The sequence below is a fragment of the Typopeltis vanoorti genome, chromosome 17 (assembly GCF_054136105.1).
Source record: "Typopeltis vanoorti isolate ZY-2024b chromosome 17, IOZ_Tvanoo_1.0, whole genome shotgun sequence".
NCBI classification, from domain to species: Eukaryota; Metazoa; Arthropoda; class Arachnida; order Uropygi; family Thelyphonidae; genus Typopeltis; species Typopeltis vanoorti.
In genome coordinates, this window is record NC_143565.1 from 67491014 (window position 1) to 67515654 (window position 24641).

The following is a 24641-nucleotide window of genomic DNA, read 5'->3' on the forward strand; positions in this document are numbered from 1 at the left end:
TTACATAGAGAAGTGAGAAGAGCCATCAGGCAGGACAAGGAAAAGTCTTATACTAATAAATGTAAAGAGATAGAGTTCCAGATGGAGGCATAATTATAAAAGGATGTTTTATTTAGTTCGTGACCTAAAGCACAAGTTTAAGCCCCAATTGAATATCATCAAAGACAGGAATGGAGCAGTACTAACAGAAGTACTAGAAATCAAAAACAGATGGAGAGAATACTGTGAGGAACTGTACAGCAGTGAGGATAAAGAAAATTTGGAGGAGCCCTCTCACGAGGAAAATTTCAGTTTGGAACCTCCTCCACTTAAGCATGAGGTTGAAAGAGCAGTTAAACAACTTAATAGCATTAAGGCCCCAGGTGGAGAAGGAATCCCAGCAGAGTTAATTAAGGCTACAGAGAATGGAGGGATCCATGTTTCATAGGTTGATTACAAGGATATGGGAGACAGGATAATGGCTTAGAGACCAGAAGTTGGTTTTCATACCACTACATAAGAAGAGAGATATGAAGGATTGCAAGAACTATTAGTTTAATATCTCATGCAAGCAAGATTTTATTAACAATCATTCTACATAGGATTGAGGTCAAAGTTGAGGGAAAGATGCCTGAGGTACAAGCAGGTTTTAGGAAAGGTGAAGGTACCAGAGATCAGATCCTTTGCTTAAAGGATTTGATCTCTGGTACTTTTAAAAAAGTTTAAAGAATTTAGACTCTCTATGGTAATGTGTTTCATAGACTACTCGAAAGCTTTTGATTGTGTTCAGCATGTGAAACTGTGGGAAGTAATGAAAAGAATGGAATTAGGATAGGTGGTATATTGATCAGTAATCTGAGGTATGCTGATGATACAGTACTCCTCTGTAATGACAAGGAAGAACTAGGACAAAAAGGAAATGTAAACAGGGAAGCTCCTGAGAAACAAGTGTACCTTAATGGAAAAACATTGAGGAAGTCAGCAAGTTTGAGTATCTGGGATCCATTATTAATGTGAAGAATTGCTGTTCAGAAGATGTCAGAAGAAGATTAGGAATGACTAAAACAGCAGTCAGAGACATCTAAAATCTGGAAGGATGGATCTATCTCATTGGGAACAAAGTTGATGATTTTGATGATGCTATTTTTCCAACAGCTACTTATGGATGTGAGACTTTGAACCTAAAGAAGTCCCTTGCAACATTATTCTGATAGGAAAAGGTTAGCTGCTTTTGAGATGTGGTGTTATAGAAGGTTGTTGAGGATATCATATACTGAAAGGTGGACAAATTAATGGGTGCTATAAAGGATCAGATCAGTAGAACTTTGAAGCTCCATAAGAATATTGACAGAAGAAAGTTGAAATACTTTGGACAATCGAAAGCATGGAAGGAGGTACTTCTCAGAACAGTAATAGAAGGTAAAGTTCCTGAAAAAGAGGAAGGGATAGACCATCAATGAGATGGATGGATGGTTTGTCTGGAGTGATTGATCTTCCAAGAGTTGAAGCCTCCAGAAAAGCATGCAACAGGACCACATGGCAAGGAATGGTGTGCACATCACTGAGCATCTGTTGATGTACAGTGAACAGATGGATGGATGGATGAATGCATGTTCATTCCTTTGATGATTATCTTTTATACATTGCAGTGCTATTAAAAATATTATTCACTTTACAGTGCACTCTTAACTGTTATATAAAAGTTTGTACAATGCACTTGGAATTATAGACTAGTGCACTACATAAAAATATGTAGTACACTGTTTGTTTAGACTCTAAATATAAAATATTCACATACACATGATTTTAAATAATGAAAATAGTAACCATTGTGCCATTTGAGTCCAAGATATTAACAATCTAAACATTATTGACTAAGTTTTAAAATAAGGTTAACTTATTTCAAGGGACCTAATTATTTATATTGTAAATACTACTTTTTTTGAGACTAGCATTGGAAATTTTTCCCTTGCAACATTATTCTTCAAGAAAAAAAATGAAATAATTTCAATCTGATTTCTTTCAGACTGTATAAAAAGACCTTGTAAATGTGTGATAGTATGTCTGACTGCTCCAGTGGAATACTCCTGTGTCATTTTTGTTCTAAAAAGTAAATATTTGATAATATTCTGTAATCTACTCAGCTGATGGAGAATAATCAAGTGTAATCCATTTGAACTGGAGGAGGAGGCCTTCATCCAGTAGTGGACAGAAAATGGCTGAAAAGAAGAAGAAGAAGAAGAATCCATTTGAAGTCAGCTTTATGAATTATTCATTCATTCTTAAGATTGTCTTGCTGCCAAGTGCTATGATTGATTATAACAGCACTCAAATTTTATAATATAGAGAGATTCAGATTCTTGCATTTTGATAGGGATGGAGATGCCCTAAGTCTAGTAGTCAACTCCTCCTGAAATATAGTATTATTGTCAGTACTCAGTATCATCTCTTACTATCAGCAAGTACTGTTATAGTGAGTCTGTTATGGATAGTGAAACTATCCATAATCCTGCAATTCTAAAAGAAACTCACTATAGCCAACCTCTCATTATGACAAACTGTTTCTTTTCATCTTAACAGTTTACTATTAGTGAGAATGGATTGTATTGGGGGATGAATAATAAAAATGAATAGTAAAAAAAATAAATAATGTTAACAGGATAAATATATTTTAATAAAAATAACTTACTTTTCAGAATATTATTATTATTATTATTATTATTATTATTATTATTACCACGGGCTACTCCAGGAGTCCTTAGACTCATCGAGGGAGGCCCTAAACATCATGTTCACACAGCTGTTCAACATTCTCACAGTATCTATCATACCTTGCCTTGAACTCGCTCACTGTCATAGCACCCACAACAGACTCTGGCAGCTTATTCCACTCATTTACCACTCTAAAAGTAAAGAACCCAGCTCTAACACCCCTGCTAACCACGCTCTTGCCCAGCTTCCATGGGTGTCCCCTAGTTCTCCCACCACCAGTCCTGATCTCAAAAATATCATTTGAATTAATCCTATAGAATCCTTTTAGCAATTTGAATGTCTCAATCATATCTCCCCTTTTCCGCCTATCAACTAGTTTCTGCAACCCACAAATCTTCAACCTGTTCTCACATGGTTCATTCCATAGACCTGCTATCATCTTAGTCACTCGCCTCTGGATCCTCTCAACCTCCTCCCCATCAAGAAGGAACCGAGGTGACCAAATCTGGGCACAGTAGTCGAGATGAGGTCTTATCAGGGCTTGGTACAGAGGTACAATAACTTGTTTTTCTCTGCTCGTCAAGGTATTTTTCAACAACCAAGTGAGTTGATGAGCTGATTTAGCTACTTTCGCAATGTGCCCCCTAAACTTCATCTCCCTATCCACCAACACTCCCAAGTCCCTGGCCTCATCAATCTCTTGGAGTACAGTTCCACCAATGTGGTATACTGCTGCTAATCTTTTCACTCCGAAATGCATAACCTTACATTTTGTCACATTAAATTGACATCCATTCTCCTTAGTCCAGAACTCCAGTCTATCTACGTCATCTTGCAAGACTTTGACATCTTCTGCATTCACTATCGCCCTACCCAACTTTGCATCATCAGCGAACAAATGAACTGTCCCACTTAGACCCTTCCCTATATCGTTAATGAACAGATTAAACAGCAGTGGTCCAAGAACAGAACCCTGTGGCACACCACTAGTCACAGGCCGTTTTTTGGACTCTACTCCTGAATAAACTACTCTTTGATATCTCTCCATCAACGACCCAGCTATCCATCTCACCAACCCTATATCCATTCCTATATGTTGTAGTTTACGGATTAGAATTCCATGTGGTATCCTGTCAAACGCCTTTGCCAGGTCCAGCAGTATCACTGTAAACCCATTTCCCATATCCAGTTCAGCCGTCACCTTGTTATAAAACTTGAGCAAGTTACTGAGGCATGATCTACCCTTCACAAAGCCATGCTGTCCTCTGTACAGTATCTCGTTTTCATCAATCCATTCCTGTATTTTTCCCTTGACTACTTTCTCCAAGACCTTGACAACGACTCCTGATATGCTGATCGGTCAGTAATTTGCAACCATAGTCTTGGATCCTCCTTTATGCAGTGAAACTATTTTCCCCTCTTTCCACGCCTTCGGGACTAAGCCAGACCTGAGACTCAGATTAAACAACATGGTCAAGGGCACTGATAATTCATTAGCCGCTTCATGCAACACCCGTGCCGGTATACCATCCAATCCCACAGATGTATTCACATTAAGGTTCTGTAATAGACTATTCACCTCCACTTCATTCATCACAATTCCCATATAAACTAATGGTTCCTTAATTTTTTCAACGTCACCACCTGGATGATATACTTTTGCAAAGTGCACGCTCAGTAACTCCACTATATCAACTGGTTCAGTGAACTCTTTACCATCGTCATTCCTTAAAAATCATTTTGCCATGTACAGTTTTTTTCTTGCTTGCAGCATATTGAAAGAACTGTTTGGGATTCTCTTTTGCTTGCATAGCTAGTTTCCTTTCATAATCGGCTTTTGCTGTTTTTACCACACTCGTTACCCTTCTGGCCTGTACTTTATACCGTTCGTGTGCCTGCAGGTCACCCCTTTCTTTAAATTCCCTCCATAGTTGTTTCTTTTTTTGCAGCTCAAGCTTAATGGTGTTATTCATCCATTTAACCCCTCCTTGTTTCACTATTCGAACCTTAGGTATGCAATCAGCCATAACCTCCTGTAAATGCTCTTTGATCACTTCCCATGCTCTATCGACGTCCAGCCCTTGCAGTTGTACATGCCATGGCACTGATCCAAGCAATCTCATAAGCTTGTCATACTTGCCAGCACGGTAATTCCACATATACCCTGTCTTAATCACAAATTTCACACCTTTAGCCACCTCCCAGGTCAAGACCTTATGATCACTCTCACCAATAGGTGGCAACATGGTCATATTCATTACAGTCAAATTCTCAGATACTATTACCAGTCAAGCACTCTCACACCCCTAGTATTTTCAGTTACATGCTGTTTCAGATAGTTATCCCTTAATAATTGAATAAAATCCATTTCCTTCCTCACATGTGTCCTCTCCTCCTTCCACTCATTTCATCAATTTGTTTATGCATACCATCTCCACCATCTATTCCATCACCTGGTCTATAGCAGCACCCAACTGTATATTTTATTCTGCCAGTATCAATCTCACACCAAATAGCCTCAAATGAGCTCCTTTCACTATCCTACAATACTTCAATTCTCCTTGGCTGCAGTTCATCAGCTATCATCAATAACACCCCTCCCCCAATTTTATTCTCTCTGTCCCTCCTAAACATACTATAACCTACACATTCTATCCCACTAACTATATCATCTTCCGTCAGCCATGTTTCACTAATGCCAATAACCTGTGGCCAGGAAGAGCCAATCAAGGCCAAAAATTCTTCCTTCTTGTTCCTAATACTCCTGGCATTAGTATACATGAATTGCAGTGTTCCCTTTGTCCCACCCCTATCTTGATGCGTTATTCTAAATATCCCATTCCCATTTTTTGTCCTTATTGCTGGCTCAGGTACATTATATACATTTTTACACTCAACTGTCTCACTGATGTCTGGATATCCACTTTCCCCCCTCCTTGGTAGTTCTAGTTTCCCTGGTTCTGCACATCCATTTTCACTTCATTCAGCAACACTTTTTCCAGTCTCCGCACACTAAGTCCATTCAAATGCAGGCCATCCATCTTGTATAAGTCCTTTCGCCCATCAAACTCATTCCACACGTCCACAAATTCCACACCACACCGTCCGCATAACCTGCGCATAATATCATTTGCGATTATGGCCCTCCTTCTAAACTCCTCTCTGTCATACCGCGGTAACAGACTCACCATTCTAACTCTGTCACTCTTTTCTTTCGCTACCTTTAACAATACTTTCAAGTCCTCTCTCATAAAAAATTTATCACCTTTCAATTCATTCGTACCAGCCACAATTGTTATTTCTTTCACCCTCTGTTTTTGCACACTAATGCTCTCACTTACATCCTTAAATTTCGCACCCGGTAAGTACGATTTAGTTACACTCCCATCTATTACTCCTCTTAATAACGAGTCACCATACAACACTCTCTCCTTCATTTCGGAAACTCGCCCACGCTGTTTATTTACGTTAGCTGAATCACTCTGGAAAGAGTTTTGCAGGTGCTCTAATTGCCGCTGCGCATCTTGTATCACTGCACGCAGCCTAGCGATATCACTTCCTACAAATAATTCCTCATTTTTTTTATCATTCAAACCATTTTCTCTTTCTGTATAATTGCTCTCACTCTTTCTTAGATCACCGCTCACATTGCCATCTTGTACACCGCAATTCCCTATCGAGCCACTATTTTCACTCGCATTCTGGCTTTCTTGAACCATAACTGTCTCACAACCTGACACATACTTCGACTCCTCACTTTGCATACACTTTCTACACATTCTCCCACCACTATCACTTTCAGTCCATACTCCAGCCTCATTCGGGAATGCATACATTCCACACACATCACATTGGACAAATTCTCTCACATTATAGTTTTTGAACAATGGCGTCGTATTTTTGGACGCCATTATCTTACGTCGCATTGCCGCCATATTCAAATATATGAAACGTATCGTTAAAGACTAAATTAATTTACTGAATATTAATTTACTGAACTGCCAAAATTTTATTTTCTATTATTATACCAGTACATAAGCTTAACAATTGGATGTGGTAACTGATTAATTTTCATATGAATGCCACTCTGATGGTAATGGTCATGCCATGCCAACCTATAACAAGGATTCTGTGAAGAACTCAACTCAACTTTATACATTAGCTTTATGTACTTTTGAATTTGCTTAACATTACCTGTATTGAAGCATTCTTGGCTTCTAATATTTCAAAAGTTTCTCTTTTTTTTTTTTCAAGGGAGAAAACTCTAAGCAGAGAATGGAAGCAGATACTAATAAATATCCCCAATTTATACCAGTTGTTGAAGTCTGTACTGAATGCATAGATTTTCAGTATACTAAACCTATGTATCCACATAGATTATCCAGAATTGTAAGTTCTATTGCAGCACCTTCTGAGAATCTTCTTCATAACTGTCATGCACACATATCTCTCAAGGTAATAAATTTTTTTTGCTGTAATTTAGACTGCTGTGTTTTTTATTATTTTTTACTACTGTAGACAGCTTGGTAGCATTAATAATGTTATTTATTTTTGAGCTCTGGGTTTCAGAAGAATTGTGTTTTTATTTTTGCAGCAGTCTCCATGGAGTCAGCAGATCCATTCTGGCAGGTTCACTCAACCATCAACATGTTTATCATATTGAACCTTAAAATTCTTAACACCCTCATGCATTCATAATGCATTTTGGCTTCATATTATACTCATCTATACTTCTCCATATAAAAAAAATCTCCTCACACCTTTCTTTGCTGCATCTCACAAATTTCTAGGGATGGCCTCTTGTTCTTTCCTTCTCACCTTCCACTCTTTTCTTGATCCTCTTGGTATTAATCCACTAAAATCTCCTCACTAACTTAAATGTCTATCATATCACCTCTTTTGTGCCTATCCACTAAACTACAATTTTCTTGCTATTAATCTCTCTCTCCATAGCAACATTCAATAGTTTTCTAATATCGCCTTGGTCACTTATCTGTGACCCTTTTCCAGTGTTTCCATATGACAATAAAAACTCGATGAGTAAATCTGGGTACAATAGTTTCCATGTGTGGTCTGACCAATGCTGATCTCCTCATCTCTATTTGTCAGTCTTCTTACCATAGCAGCGTAAGACCTTTATTGAGGTCTCATCAGGTAGCAAGACCCAAGAAGATACTCGGAAGATCAGGGATAGATATAGAAAGTTTTATCACTTGGTTACTAAGTAAATTATGCTTGTCAAGGAATGGTTAAAAGGATTAAATAAGAATATAATTTCTTGACAAGTGTAATTTACTTAGTAACCAACAAAAAAGTTTTCTACACATAACTCTGTTCCAGAGTATTTTAGTAATAAGTTGATACACTTTTTCCTTTCCTTTAGTGTTTAGTGTGATCAGCGATCAACATAAAAATGAGCACAAATTCACATGGAGAGAACATGGAAGAAATATAAATATTTTTTTATATAAATATATTTAAAAAAAATAAGATAAGTCTCATTGACTATATTAACATTGATAGTGATATTTTCCCACTGGACCAGGACACACACACACACACACACACACACGAAAAACAAGTATACAGATTATTTAAAATTGGAAGTGGTAACTATTTAGTTTTGAGCAGGATAAAATGAAATTTCATATTGAAAAGAAGAGGGTGTAAAAAAGTTTTAAAATGAATCAAAGGTAAGCTGCTTTCAGATATCAACTGTAGATTAATATGCACAAACATTATTCAAGAAAAAAATTAGAGTTTGAAAACAAGAACCAAACCTTGGAGATTCAGTGGTAAATTCTGAACAAAAAAAACATTGATTAATTCAGTCAGAGAGACATGAGATGATGATGTCTGTAAAAATAAAAAAATCAGTTCTCCATAGTGAACTTGGGAAGTTAACAAGGCATTGAAGAATAAGAAGAAAGCATATTGAAAGTTCCTAGTAAGCAAGCCAGTTTGTGCTGATAGAAAACACACACATAAAAAAATGTAAGAAAGTAAAACATGTAAAACCAGCTAAACAGAAGTAATAGGAATACTTTGGTAAGAACAAAGGAAATAAATATCAGTGGCCAGAGCAGTTTGGAAGCACCAGTCTGGTTGAGTGCTTGCCCACTGAATCTGATTGATTTCTCCTTCTGCAGTATAAGCAAGAATAGGATCTTCAATGGCATGAGGCATCTGCTGAATGTTCCAAATGAGAGCCTGATGATCATCAACTTCATATGCTTCTATGTGAGTGTCTGATCTTAGAACCTGTCTAGATCCAACAGCTGTGCAGATGTGACATGATGAGTGAGCAGCCCAAGCAATTCCACTAACACAAACTCTATAATTATTTAGCCTTGCTACAGGTGTACATGGTACACGAACATCAAGGATAATTACCTCTGGTTTCACTATAATTGGCAGATTAAGCAGTGGAGATGGAGAGTTGTAACTTAGGTGCCCTCCCTCAATAAGTCTTTAACACTCCTTGGAGGTGTCACAAAATAATAAATATTCTGGAGGCTATTGAAAAAGCTTAATTGCTAAACAAAAGCCATGGGATGATTTTGGCAAGAACATAAAAGTATCAGGAAGGAAAATATCAACAAAATAAAACTAAAAATAAAACTTTAGAAATAGAGGAAAGAGTACTCTAAAAACGAATCAAAGATGATAAAAACAATAAGAAAACTGAAGATAAAAAAATTATAAAGAATCAGTCGAAATAGTAGAATTAATAAATGAACACTTTAGAAGAGTATATCATTCAGGTGTAGATATTACAGTAACAAGAGAGGCAAAGGCTTATGTGGAGGTAGATGAACTGGAGTTGCATAGCATAATTACAGAACCTTGATGTGAATGGGATTACATGGTATACCAGCTCGAGTTTTATGAGGTGATAGGGAATTACCAGTACCTTCAACCACATTGTTTAATCTAAGTCTTGGCGCTGGGTTATTCTCAGGGGATGGAAAGAGGGGAAAATAGTTCCATTTGCTATATCAGACTCCAAGACTGATGTAGCAAATTGTCAACTAATCAGCATATCAGGAGTTGTAGTCAAGGTGTTGGAGAAGTTGTTCAAGAGTAAAATACAAGAATGGATAGACAGAAATGGGATCCTATATGGTAGGCAAAATGGTTTTGTGAAAGGTAGGTAACTTCTCATGTTTTATAATATAGTGACATCTGAGTTGGATAAAGGTAGTGGATTTATAGTGATACTGCTGAACTCTGCAAAGGCTTTTGACAGGATATCACATGGAATTTTAATGAATAAATTGCAGCAGATAGGGGATGGATATAAAGTTGGTGAAGTAGATAAGAGAGTGGTTGATGGAAAGATATCAGAAAGTAGTTTATGCAGAAGTAGATGACTTGTGATTAGAGGTGTGCCACAGGGCTGTATTCTTTGGCCACTACTATTTAATTTGTTCATTAATGATATAGGAAGGTGTGGAGGAGACTCATTATCAACAGTGACTCCACTTAAGTGGGAGAAGCTGCAGAAGAAGAAGAAGATTAATGATATAGGAAAGGATCTGAGAGAAACTGTACACTTGTTTGCTGATTATGCAAAATTGGGTAGAGTAGTAGTAGTTAATACAGATGCTAAAATTTTGCAGGATGATTTGGATAGACCTGCAGGCTGGGCAAAGGAGAATGGATATCAGTTTAATGTGGCAGAGTGTAAGATAATGCATTTTGGGATGAAAAGATTACCAACTGTGTGCCACATTGATGGAACTGTCCCCCAGAAAATTGATGAAGCCAGGGATTTGGGGGTATTAGTGGATAAGAAGGTAAAGCTTAGAGAACATATTGCAAAAGTGGCTAAAGCAGCTCATGGGATCATTTGGTTATTGAAGGATATCCTGATGAGCAGAGACAAGCAGGTTATTATACCTCTTTATAGCATCTGGGTAACATCCCATCTTGACTACTGCACTCAGCTCTGGTCACCTGGGCTTCTTATGAATGAGGAAAGAGGTGGAGAGGATCCAGAGGCAATTGACTAATGGTATCAGTATAACTGGTAATTAGTTTACGGAATTAACAACGCATATAAAGTATATTAATTAAAGGCAACTTTAATGAATAACTTCTATATTTTGGCAACGTCACATTGCCATCTTCAGGAACATAAAGATATGGTATGTGCATGCAGGCACTAACACAAAGCACTAACACAAATTGTCCTACTTTGGCCAAACAGGCAGAACAACAAATATCAGGATTTCAGAACACCAAGACTACATCCGGTTTCACCAGTACAGCCGCTCTGGGCTGGCAGACCATGCCTTAGATGCCCACCATAAAATTCGTTGGAAGAAAACAAAAATAATTCATTGCAGCAAGTTTAAATACGAAAGATTATTCAAAGAATCTTCAGCAGCTCTAAAAAACGTTCCTAACCTCAACAAATTTGGGTGCATGAAACTACTCCAAATTTGGGAGACTTACATTATGAGAACTTCAGCCCAACTGCCAAGACTACCAAATTAGCCCACAAGAGGGCACCATTGGGACTTTAGGAACAATATTAGTTTCTTGCTTTCGTCCTCATTTGCTTTGTGTTAGTGCCTGCGTGCACATACCATATCTTTATGTTCCTGAAGATGGCAATGTGACGTTGCCAAAATATAGAAGTTATTCATTAACGTTACCTTTAATTAATATACTTTATATGCGTTGTTAATTCCGTAAACTAATTACCAGTTATGTCTGACCAACGTATAAGCCTTGCTACTAGAATTGTGATCATCCACGGAGATGCTATCGCACGAAAGGCCCGTCAATATGGCAAATTGAGGTTGAAGATATCGAGGCAAATAAATCGTCTGACGTTCCTAAAACGCTGCCGGGATAACAAAGTGATCCCTAATTGTGTTAAATTGAAGCACCGTTTTACTTCCGAGAAAGCTCTGCGCATTTATAATCGCACTAGCTTCGCCCTGTTAAGAGAACAAATTACCTCGATGTGTGTTCTCCTTGCCGACAAAAACAAAACCTTACGGGCGCTAGAGGAAGTGCTTTCAGATACACTCGGCCGTGATCTATGGTCGACACTTTATAACGTCTCATGCGCATCGGCAAAAAAAGAATTTGAAAAAATACGAAGTTGGCACTTGAAAAAATACGAAAACCTGACAAAGAATTCTATTTCCTTACCACAGCCACCACTCAACACTGTAGTCAACCTCTCGTCAGCAGTTTTAAAGCCTGAAGCACTCACCGCACTTTCACGTGGTCACAATTTCACCCTGGCTCCAAAAAGAATACCTGCCGAAGAAATCATGATCCAGATAGAACGTGGGATTCGCAACCTGCCTAACCATATCGCCAACAACGTTAGACTGGATGTAGTTGGTGTTCTCACTAAAGCCAAACCTCTAAAAACCAACTTATCCAAAAACGAATATGCAGCCCTACAAGAATTGAAAAACAACCAAAAAATAGTAATCACCAAGGCGGATAAGGGAAACGCCACTGTGGTGCTCAATCAAAAAGACTACAAAGGTAAGCTAACTGCTTTAGTACTAGACCATACGACTTACCTCCCCATTGAATATAATCCGACCAGCTCTCAGATTAGAACTCTCCACAGACTCCTTAAGAAGGTCACTTCTTGGCCTGTGGAAGTCACCAACAAACTAAAACCTTATAACTCTAGACCCCCCCCCGATTATATGGACTCCCAAAAATACATAAACAAAATGTGCCATTGCATCCCATAGTGGATGGCATTGATTCCCCCCCACATATAAATTAGCCAAACATTTAGCCAAAACGCTCACACACTACACTGGCAACACACCATCACACATAAAAAAACTCAGCCCACTTTAAAGCCAGTATAGAAAACCTCACACTCCAACACACTGACATAATGGTCAGTTTTGACATCTCCTCCCTATTCACTAATGTCCCACTCAAAGAAACCCTACAGCTCATCCAAGCCAAGTTTCCTCCTGATATCTCAGCCCTATTTCAGTTCACAATGAACTCAGGCTATTTCGTTTGGCAAGGAAAGTTCTACAAACAGATAGAGTGGACAGCCATGGGTTCACTGCTTTCCCCACCCTTGGCCAATTTCTTTATGGAGACATTTGAAGAGAAAGCCTTAAACTCCACCCCACAAAAACCCACTATTTGGCTTCGTTATGTGGATGATGTGTTTGCTATTTGCCACATGGCTCAGATACTCCATTCCTTCCTAACACACTTAAACGACCAACACCCCAGAGTCCAGTTCACCTTAGAAAAAGAGGAGAACAACACCCTCCCCTTCCTAGACACTTTAATCACCTGCCAGCTTGATGGATCTTTGGTTTTCTCTGTTCATAGAAAACCCACCATATACTGGCAGATACATTCACCAGCAGTTTCCCCCCCCCCTCACAACAATATGGGGTTATAAAAACACTATATAACAGGGCAAAATTAATCTGCTCAGATGACAAGGCCCTAACTACTGAACTAAACCACATCCTCAACACTTTCTTACCCAATGGCTATAACCCCAAAAAAATCCAAAAAATACTAAAACTAGTAAACCACAACTCCCTCCCCCCTCCACAATAAAGATTACACCAAGTCTATCACCATCCCCTACATCCAGGGCACCTCTGAGAAAATAACCAATATCCTCAAAAAATATGACCTTACTTCCTGTTACAGACCATTTAAAAAGTTGGCATCCCTTATCCGCTCTACCAAAGACCAACCACTTCCCCTAGACCTACCTGGTGTATACCAGGTCCCTTGCAGCTGCAAATTGTCCTGCTTTGGCCAAACAGGCAGAACAACAAATATCAGGATTTCAGAACACCAAGACCTCATCCGGTTTCACCAGTACAGCCGCTCTGGGCTGGCAGACCATGCCTTAGATACCCACCATAAAATTCGTTGGAAGAAAACAAAAATAATTCATTGCAGCAAGTTTAAATACGAAAGATTATTCAAAGAATCTTCAGCAGCTCTAAAAAACGTTCCTAACCTCAACAAATTTGAGTGCATGAAACTACTCCAAATTTGGGAGACTTACATTATGAGAACTTCAGCCCAACTGCCAAGACTACCAAATTAGCCCGCAAGAGGGCACCATTAGGACTTTAGGAACAATATTAGTTTCTTGCTTTCGTCCTCATTTGCTTTCTGTTAGTGCCTGCGTGCACATACATTATCTTTATGTTCCTGAAGATGGCAATGTGACGTTGCCGAAGTTACCTTTAATTAATATACTTTATATGCGTTGTTAATTCCGTAAACTAATTACCAGTTATGTCTGACCAACGTATAAGCCTTGCTACTAGAATAATGGTATCAGGTCTATGGAATGAATTTTATGAGGACAGGTTGAAGATTTATGGGTCACAGAAATTGGTTGACAGGTAGAAAAGGAGTGATATGATTGAAATATACAAATTACTGAAGGGTTTTTACAAGATTAATATAGAGGAAATTTTTCAGAACAGGTCTGGTGGTGGAATAACTAGGGGGGGGGGGGATCCTCAGAAACTGCTCAAGAGTGTAGTTAACAGGGATGCCAAGACTAGATTTTTTTTCCTGGAGAGTGGTGAATGAGTGGAATGGGTTGCCCAAGTCTGTTGTGGGTGCTATGATTGCAAATGAGTTCAAAGCAGAGTATGATAGATATTGTGCAAATGTCGGATAATGTTTAGCAAGATGTTTTAGGATTTTCCTGGATGAGTCTGAGGACTCCATGGAGTAACCTATAATAATATTATAGGTTACTCCATGTTTATATAATAAGGCAGAAATTAGTCAAAACTGAACTAATTTATACAGGACCATGTTGAAACTATTAGATGTATCTGAGAGTTAGCAATAAAAATATTTGAGAAAGATCTGGAGATCAGAAATATGAGAGCTCCAAGAAAGATTAGCATAGTGTACAATGATTGGCAATATCATATTAAAAATGATGTTTTTAGGAAAGAACTTGATGTTGTTATCATTCAGGAATGTTGGGTTGGCAGAGCTTAAACAAAGATGAGAGAAATTTTAGCAAAAACAAGTGCTTTTTTTCCGGGTTGAGAGTCAGAAAACAGAGTAAAACCAAGATCTAGGCATATTGATACTAGAATTGTCTTAGAAGACTGCAGAATAAGATCTGATAATATTGGCATTTTGACTGACAGGGTTTTCCAAGCAAATATCACACTTATTCTCCAACCAGTAGGTTGGAGATAGAGAACAGATAGAAGAGAAAATATTCTTCTTTTAAATATGTTTTTTCATTCTACACTGAGAGATTCAGTTGAGAAATATTTGTAGATGTTTAATATATATAATTAAACTTATGTAATTTAATCTTGTATACATATCTTTTTTATGCTGTTTATTATTTACATTTATTCTTGTTACATTATGGAAAATTACAGAGACAACTACTGTGTTAGAGCAAAACTTTAGTTTATTATAAACCAAAATGAACACTCGACGTTTCGACCTTCATATCAAGGTCATCATCTGGAGCATACGTATATATACAGAGAAACAAACTGCACTACAATCTACATGGTTTGCTGAAGTTACTGACCATTACAACAATTATTGGCCTGACCTCTGGTGAAAAAAAAAAAAACCTTTACTACATCAAAGCTAGAGTCCTATTATTATTATTATCATCTATTAGGTTACAAAATTAAATTGGGCTGGAGAGCAACATGTTTGTTATAAAATAAAATTTAAAAAAAACCAACTATGTGATTATACATATAAATTTCAACGAACTGGTATGGAATAGTTTCCAATAAAAGCTGAAAATTGCTTAAAGTCCTAAAGTATGCTAGATACTACGTAGGTTGAATGTGTGCCATCCAAATTCTTGGAATTTTTATGCCACCATTATTGTTGAGATTAGGGTGGTTAATCAGAATTTCACAGGCTTTAAATTTTCTTTCATACCAGGTTTTTGTATGATGTAAAGAGCAGGTATTTATCCAATCAATTTGGTGTAGGGTGTTAAGAGCGTGATCTGAGAGCTGCTTCACCAAAATTGTTATATGTAATGTGTCTTTTGTGTTCTTTTTTACGTATAGGGATTGTACATCCAGTTTCACAAATATAAGATAAGTTACAGGTGCAGTAGATGCAATAAACTCCAGATGTGCCCAATGGGAGGAGAGGATCCTTAGAGGAGTTGAATATGTTTTTTTAATTTTATAGATGGTTTAAAGTGGCCTTGAGATTATAATGGTGTAGGATTCTATTGATTTTTTCTGCCCTTTAATGTATGGGATGGCTATGGTTTTACTGTAATCAGTATTCTTTTTTGATGAAGTTTTATGAAGAACTTTATTAATAGTATTAATAACGTTGCTAATAATGATGACCTTGATATGAAGGTCGAAAAGTCGAGTAATTATTTTGGTTTGCGTTAAACTAAAGTTTTGCTCTAACATGGTAGTTGTCTCCATAATTTTCCCATAATGTATTCTGATCATCCTGTAAGCATGAAAGAACGGATTTATTCTTGTTGTTGATTATTTACTATCCATTATTTATAAATGTGTTGCTAATAATCTTTAAGTTTAAAGCTTGTTGATTAGAGCAAATTGTTATAGCTCTGTTTTTAAGGGTGTTAATGACTCCAAAGTTAGCCGAAGGATAGACTGCCTGAGGGAAGACGTGTGACCATCTCAACATCAATAATGGTGGCATAAAAATTCCAAGAATTTGGATGGCACATATTCAGCCTACTTGGTATCTATCATACTTTAGGACTTGAAGCAATTTTCAGCTTTTATTGGAAACTATCCCATAACAGTTGGTTGAAATTTATATGTATAATCACATCGTTTATATATATATATATATATATATATGTAAATAAGGTTTTTTACCTTGGGTAATGTATATTAGGGTTACCAAGTAATTTTATCAACTTGGTTATTTTACGCCTAATCCCAAGTAAGCAAGCGTTCAGGCGCAAACTTAACTGTTTGCTTACTTGGGATTAGAAGTAAAATAACAAAGTTTATAAAATTACTTGGTAACCCTAATATATATATATATTAAGGATACCGAGTAATTTTATAAACTTGGTTTTTTTTTTTTTTTACTTGGTAATCCTTAATATACATTATCTCCAAGGTAAAAAACTTTTCACATCTATATCTATCTATCTATCTATCTATCTATCTATCTATCTATCTATATATATATATATAAACAAGCATGTTGCTCTCCAGCCCAATTTAATTTTGTAACCTAATAGATAATAATAATAATAATAGGACTTTAATTTGATGTAGTAAAGATTTTTTTTTTTCACCAGAGGTCAGGCCAATAATTGTTGTAACGGTTGGTCAATAACTTTAGCAAACCATGTAGATTATAGTGCAGCTTGTTTCTCTGTACATGTGTGTATGCTCCAGATGATGATGACCTTGATATGAAGGTCAAAACGTTGAGTGTTCATTTTGGTTTACATTAAGCTAAAGTTTTGTTCTAACATGGTAGTTGCCTCCATGATTTTCCATAATGTATTCTGATCACCGTGTAAGCATGAAAGAAAGGATTTATTCTTGTTGTTGATTATTTACTAGTTCTGTGAGTCATAACTCACAGAACTAGTAAATTAAAATAAATTATTTTATTTTATTTTTTTAGGTATATGGTTTTGAAACATCACTACTAACAACTCAGAAGTCAAGTCAGTCTAGAATTTCTTTGATTCCTCAGTGTAGTGCAGCATTTAGTAGAAAATCTCTTATCTTACCATCTTTTTGGAAAAGTCATTCTTGCCAGCCTATTGTTGAAAATTGGGCAGAAGCAAGTACAATTATTATACAAGTTACAATGCCACAGCTAGTAGCTCTAATGTGTATATATCAATCTTGGACTTGGAAAAGTGTTTTTACTCCAGTTGCATCATCCTCACCATTGTCATCTGATATTTTAGATACAGGTAAAGAAAAATAAGTTTAAATTCTTCAGTTTCTCATTCTTACATATTAGGAATTTAATTTAAATAAGTTAAATTCCTGATATATACCCTCAAGGAGGATACATTTCAGGAAATCCTGATATGTATCATAGGTCTGAACTCTAACTGGATTCTAGTCATCCGATATCATTAGCAGCATTCCCCCTCCTTTCCAATCCTCTCTATCCTTCCTAAAAATAGTGCACCCTTTACACTCGATATTAAAATAAATAAAATAAATTATTTTATTTATTTTCAGACAGTATGTCTGATTCTCATAGCCAGGTCACTAATGCCTACAATCTGAGGTCCCGACATGTTGACTATGGCAATAAACTCTACACCTTTGTTTCTAATACTCTAGTATTTGCATACAGACTTAATAACATAGGCCTGCAATGGAAAAGTTGTCTGAGAAGTAATAATTGATTCTTATAGATTTTTAGGTGCTGAGTTCAGAAAAAATAGTAAAAAAATTCCATCACCCACCAATTTTACCCAATTTCTAATTATATCGTTTTTATTAGTAGTATTTGGATTTAAATACAGTGCATTGGTATTTATTTTCATTCTCATTTATTTACAGCTAAGTAGTTGTAGAAGTGCTTTTTTGAGGTAACTTTTTATGGTAAATAAAGAAATTTCCATGAAACTTCTCATTCTTAAGAGAGGAGAGGGAGTTAAGAATGCAGATGAAAGTGCAGGTGACTACTTTGAATCTGATTCACCGAGATAACGGATGACTTCCCTGTTGTCACAGACACATTTTCTTGTGTAATTCTTTAGTTGAACTTTAGTCGTTGACTACTAAGGTTATCATATTTCCGAAAGGCGGCATATTTTCTAAGTTAGTGTGAAGATTTAATGTGTTTGCAGTTTTTTTAATGTTTTTACGTAGTCATGTAATAGTGTTGATGTTATTCGTTAAAATTCATTTAACTGTGTTATAAGTGGTGTTTGTAATTGCTTCAAGATGATTGAAAAAAATTCACCTAACAAAGAGGATACACCAAGTACCTGTGCTTTTTGTGCAAGTGGGACAACTGAGATTGAGAGCAACATTGGATCAAGAAGGAATGGCCAGAAAGAGTCTCATTAGAATCTGGAAGTAAAAATGTGTTACATGAAACTTTGATTGCTCGGTAAAAAATCCTTTTATCCCACTTCACATAAAGCTGGGATTGATGAATCAATTTGTCAAAGCTTTGTCGGAAGAAGGAGAGTGTTTTAAATACATCTATGCAAAATTTCTGGGGTTATCTGCAGCAAAATTGAAAGAAGGTATTTTTATCGCTCCGGACATCAGGAAACTTATGAAGGATAAACTGTTTGAACAAAAAATGGCAACTGTCGAATAAGAAGCGTGGAAAGCTTTGAAAGAGGTGGCGACTAAATTTTTAGTAAATCACAAGGACCCAAAACTATAAAATGATTGTGGAAGACATGCTACAGAAATTCAAGGATTTGGGATGCTCCATGAGCTTAAAAGTGCACTTTCTCAACTCTCATTTAGATTACTTTCCTGAGAATCTGGGAACTGTCAGCAAAGAGCAAGGAGAGTGATTCGACCAAGGCATCAAGGAGATGGAAATAAGGTATCAGGACAAGTGGAATGTCAACATGATGGCAAACTATTGCTGGAGGTTGCACAGAGATGACCTTGGAAAAGAATTTCAAAAAAAAAGTTCAAAAAGAAGCTTTGAAGGAAAAAGAAAAAGACACCACAATGAAATAAAAAGTATATACTAAAGATTAATCTTTAATTACTTTAATTCAAAATTTTTTTTCCAATACTTTCATTCCAAAATATTTACAAAAAATTTTAAATACTACTATTTTACTTAATCTAATGCATTTTTAAGCTATTTTAAGAGGAATTCAAGAGATATTTGAGATATATTTATTTTTGACTGCTGATTTCAAGACATATTTAAAATCAGTGGTCAAAAATAAATCAGAAACAGTTAATAGGACACATAATTCCTATCAGACAAAAGGAACATAAACGACAGATTAAATATAATAACTATGGTGAAGCTGACCTTTCTGTCATGCCCTGAACACTTTACATAGAATTGACTGGAAAAGCACCATTCGTTTACATCACACCAAAACATGGTACGAATGCAAATTAAAGGAAGCCTGTGAGATTCTTATCAACCACCCTAATCTGAACAATAATGATGGTCCAAAAATCCAAAGCATATGGAAGGCACATATTCTACCCACAGAACGTTTTTCCCTAAGAGCTAACTATAAACAGGACTGTAGATAATCCAGAATCTTAAATCTAATATAACAGTTGTCATGTTAAAAATAGGACATCATTGTTACTGTAAGAAAACTAACTATATGAAAGAATGTTTCTCCCATGTTATCTTAAATACAATTTAGCTTTGATGTAGTTTCTAAGTATTTAATTAATTTTTAATTTTATCTGTATTTCACTAGAGGTCATGTCAGTAGAATAACCAGTGATCAAATCATTGTTTCTTTAGCTTACTGTGTGAAATGTAACTCAGCTTGTCCTTATTCATATCAAGGTTGATGACCTTAATATGAAGGTTGAAACGTCGGGAAATTAAAATAGTTACATTAAAACCCTGTTTTTACGTTCCCGCAATTTACGTTTTCCTGCTATTTACGTCATTTTACTTTGGTCCCATCTTAAGGCCTATTCTTACGATATATTGTTTTCCCACCATTAACCCTTTCTGACCTGAATTTTTTTTTCCAAGTGAAAAAAATTTTTCTTTCTATTTATTTTGTCTTTAGGTCTAAAAAAGCAAGGGTATCAAGTATTTTTCTAAAAAATACATTTTCATTTTTCAGAAAATGAAGTGATTCATTTTCAATGAATCATTTCAGAATTGGAATCATTCGCCACGTAATATGGGCTATGAAGGCCAAGAAAGTTAGTGATTCCAATTGGAATTACTAGTGCAGAAAGGATTAACAACTTGATGTGGACATCCTGTGATTTGTGGTTTTTCTTGGGTGGCAACACTGATTTTTTAATCGATTTCCTCTCACTCAAATCGATTTCTGTGTGAAATCTGTGCATTTCTATTCTTTCGGCTGTAGTTTCGTTTCCATCATCATGGTGACTTTCACGCTTGCAGCAGTGATGTAGTGATGAGCGATACCATGATTTTTCAATCACAGTATGAATTGATATCGTGAAGTTTTCATATCAGTAATTTTAAACTGTCAGTAGTTCGTGGCACCCGTAACGTGTTGTGATGTGATTTCACATTCACAGTGCTGTATTGAAATCATGAACAAGGATCATACACAAATTGTGAAATCACATTCACACTTCTACCAAATAACAGTTGTTACTCGTGAATATTAGATATCAGTGAATAAACCACAGTTCGTGAAATATCGCTTCACTAGCTTGCAGTGTTGGTGTTCGCAATTGGTAGTCACAGTTCAGAAGCACGTGGTATATTGCAGAATTTCTGCTACATAACTTAGCATGTCATGGTTGCATTTAAGTTGTGGTGGTGGATGATCCATGTTAGTAACATGGAGAAGAAAAACAGAAAATGTATTTCGGTAGAAGAAAAGATGGCAATTCTGTGACGTGTAGATTGGCATGCCAGAGCACGTGTGCAATTAGCAAAAGATCTTGGACCCTCCGTGTCCACTTTGAACACGATAGTAAAAAACAGGTCAAGCATTGAACTCAATGCAATGCAATCTGGCGCTATGTCAAAAAAACAAAAATATATCCGGACATCGACATATGATGAATTGGATAAACTTGTGGCGGAGTGGTTTGTTTCTATGAGAGCATCGGGTATTCCAGTCGATGGTACTATACTCTGAGCAAAAGCCTTTGGATTTGCTGCAAGGTTGAGGATTAATATTTTTACTGCGTCAAATGGATGGATCGATCATTTCAAGACTCGTCACAATATTGTGTATAATCAAGTGTGTGGAGAAAGTAATAGTGTTGCAGGGGAAACTGTTAACCAGTGGAAACATGAACTAAAGATTATTATTCAGGACTATGAACCAAAAAATATTTTCAATGTTGATGAAACTGGGCTGTTTCATAACATTCTGCCAAGTAAAACATTGTGTTTTGAAGGAAAGAAGTGTCATGGTGGAAAACTCAGCAAGCAGAGGGTAACTGTTTTGCTCATCGTCAATGCTAGTGGATCAGAAAAATTACTTCCACTGGTAATTGGTAAATTTAAAAAGCCAAGGTGTTTTAAGAACGTGAAAAATCTGCCTACTAAGTATACTCCTGAAACCATATCCAACTGTTTCCGGAAGGCAGGAGTTACGTTTGTGGAAGAGGAGGAACAACCACAGGAGGAAGAAGGAGATATGTCAGAGCCCAACAACTGATATGTGATGGATGAGTCTTTCTCATTTCAAGACTATGTTGATGCTGGTGTGATCACATCAATGGTACCAAGTGTAGAGGACATCCTTTCAACCACCTTGGTGAAGAATAAGAGGAAGGAGTGGTTGAAGAAAAAGACTGTGATCAAGAACCTACTGTCCCTACTAGTAAAGAAGCAATGGAGGCTATCGGTGTTTTGAGGCGGTATGTTGCAAGTGCATCATGAGACGTTGGGGCATTTAATGCCTTATACACTGTGGAGAAGCAGGTGGAATTTATAATTGTTGATTGTTTTTGCTTTTTCTGTACTCTTATAAGTTCCACCTCTCTCTCCACAGTGTATAAGTCATTAAATGCCCCATTAAATGATTAATTGGGGTGCTTAAGGGTCAAAGCTGTATAACTGAGAGGAGACCTCCATATCGCCTTTAAAGAAATGCAGAGAACCGACCAAGGGTTCTGAACTAATGTCCAATCCTCACCTTCTCGTGGTGTACCCTGTTGGGTATCTACCTGAATACTGAACGAACGAGGATGGGCTAGCAATATGGGATTTTGCTGACCAAATTGTAATTCTTATTGGCTTAAACCAAATTATAAAATGATGGTACAACATGAAAAATTTCATGCTGGCTTGGGCGTCGCCTGGTTAAACAAGGCCCCCGTTGTTTTCACCAGGGAACCAGGGCGAACAGCGAAAAGTCAGCTACTGGAATAAATCTGAAAAAACACCCCAACTGAACATCACCAGAGTTAAAGATCGGTACTATCAACATAAGAAACCTGAATGGCAAAGAAATGGAGCTAGCTAAAGAATTAGATAAGTACCAGATCGACATAATAGGGGTGACTGAAAAAAAAAAGACAAAAACTGGTGAGATCTTTCTGAGCAATAAATACAAAATATTATATTCAGGCAATGACAATCGAGGAAAAGAAGGAGTAGCCATAGTATTCAACACAAAATACGAGGTTAATCTTCTTGAATGGCAGGCAGTCTCAAGTAGAGTGATGTGGGCAAATATCAGAATGGGGAACTGGACAATGAGACTTATTTGTGCCTATGGTCCCACAGAAGGTTCTACTAAGGTAGAAGTGGAGGAATTTTTTAATTCTTTAGAGAAAGCATCTGACACAATGAAAAAGGAAAGGTTGGTCCTTGTTAGGGATCTAAATAGCAGAGTAGGAAATGATTGTCAAACATACAAAAATATATTGGGAAAATTTGGAGAAAAGAGCATAGCTAATAATCATGGCAAATATTTGTTGGATTTCTGCTCAGGACATGGACTGGTTATTACTAACACCATGTTCCAACATAAAAATGTGCACAAATTCACATGGAGAGATTGTTGATAGTGATGTTTTCTCCCTTGTGCAGGACACCAGAGTGTACAGAGGATTTGAAATTGAAAGTGATCACTATTTAGTCTTGAGCAGGATAAAATTGAATTTCATATTGAAAAGAATAACATGTAAGAAAGTTTTAAGTTGAGCAGCTCTCAGATGTGAACTATAGACTAAAATACACAAAGATTATTGAAGAAAAAATTAAAGAGTTTGAGGACAGGAACCAAACTTTAGATATTCAGTTGCAAGCCTTGAAGAAAACCTTGATTGATTCAGCCAGAGAGGCATGTGGTGAGGTTGTCTGCAAGGACAGAAAAATCAGAACTCCATGGTGGACACAGGAAGTTAAAGAGGCAGTGAAGGAAAAGAAGAAAGCATATCTAGTTCCTGGCAAATAAGTCAGCTTGTGCTCTTAGAGAATACAGAGACAAATGTAAGAAAGCTAAACACTGTGTAAAACTAGCTAAACAAAAGTCATGGGAGGACTTTGGCAAGAATATAGAAAATAAATATCAAGAAGGTGGCAAAATATTTTGGAGGTTATTGAAGACGCTTAGAAATGGAGGAAAGAGTACTGTAAAACGAGTTAGAGATGATAAAGGTGACATGAAAACGGGAGAAAAAGATATCCTTGAAGTATTATTATTATTATTAAACAAGACCTCATGGAGTCAAAGACTCATCTAGGAGGTCCTTTTATCTCACACACATCTCATCATACCGGGTCTTAAACACATTCAAACTCCTTGCAGACACCACACTCTCAGGCAAGGCATTCCAATCATTCACAACTCTGCACGAAAAAAACCTGCCTCTCACTCCCCTACTCACACCCTCTTTATACAGTTTCCAGGGATGACCTCTGGTTCTCCCCTGATCTCCCACTATTCGCTGTAGAACTTCTCCACCATTGATCCTATAACAACCCCTTACCAACTTGTAGGTCTCTATCATATCTCCCCTCTTCCTTCTCTCCACTAGACTCTGCAAATTACATCTTTTCAATCTTTCCTCATACTCGACATTTCAGAGGTCAGAAACTACCTTAGTCAGTCGCCTTTGGACCCTTTCCAACATCTCTTCATCCTTCTGAAAACCAAGTGACCAAATCTGGGCACAATAGTCCATGTGTGGCCTAATCAAAGCCTTATACAATGGAACAAGAATCTCCCTACTTCTACACGTCAGTGTCCTCATCGTTCCCAGAAGTCTTTGTGTTGTCTTCACAATTTTGGCGATGTGTCCCCTAAATTTTAGATCCTTATCCACATCACTCCCAGATCTCTT

General features: G+C 36.8%; 1 protein-coding gene across 1 annotated transcript in view; it reads left to right on the top strand.

Moving 5' to 3' along the window:
* Positions 1–24641, top strand: part of Vps13B (vacuolar protein sorting 13B) — a 1316993-nt gene that overhangs the window by 159007 nt on the left and 1133345 nt on the right. Inside the window, exons 9-10 of the mRNA XM_090406926.1 lie at positions 6946–7146; positions 17329–17626. Of these exons, the coding sequence (XP_090263052.1) occupies positions 6946–7146; positions 17329–17626 (499 nt within the window). The remainder of the gene's footprint in view (positions 1–6945; positions 7147–17328; positions 17627–24641) is intronic.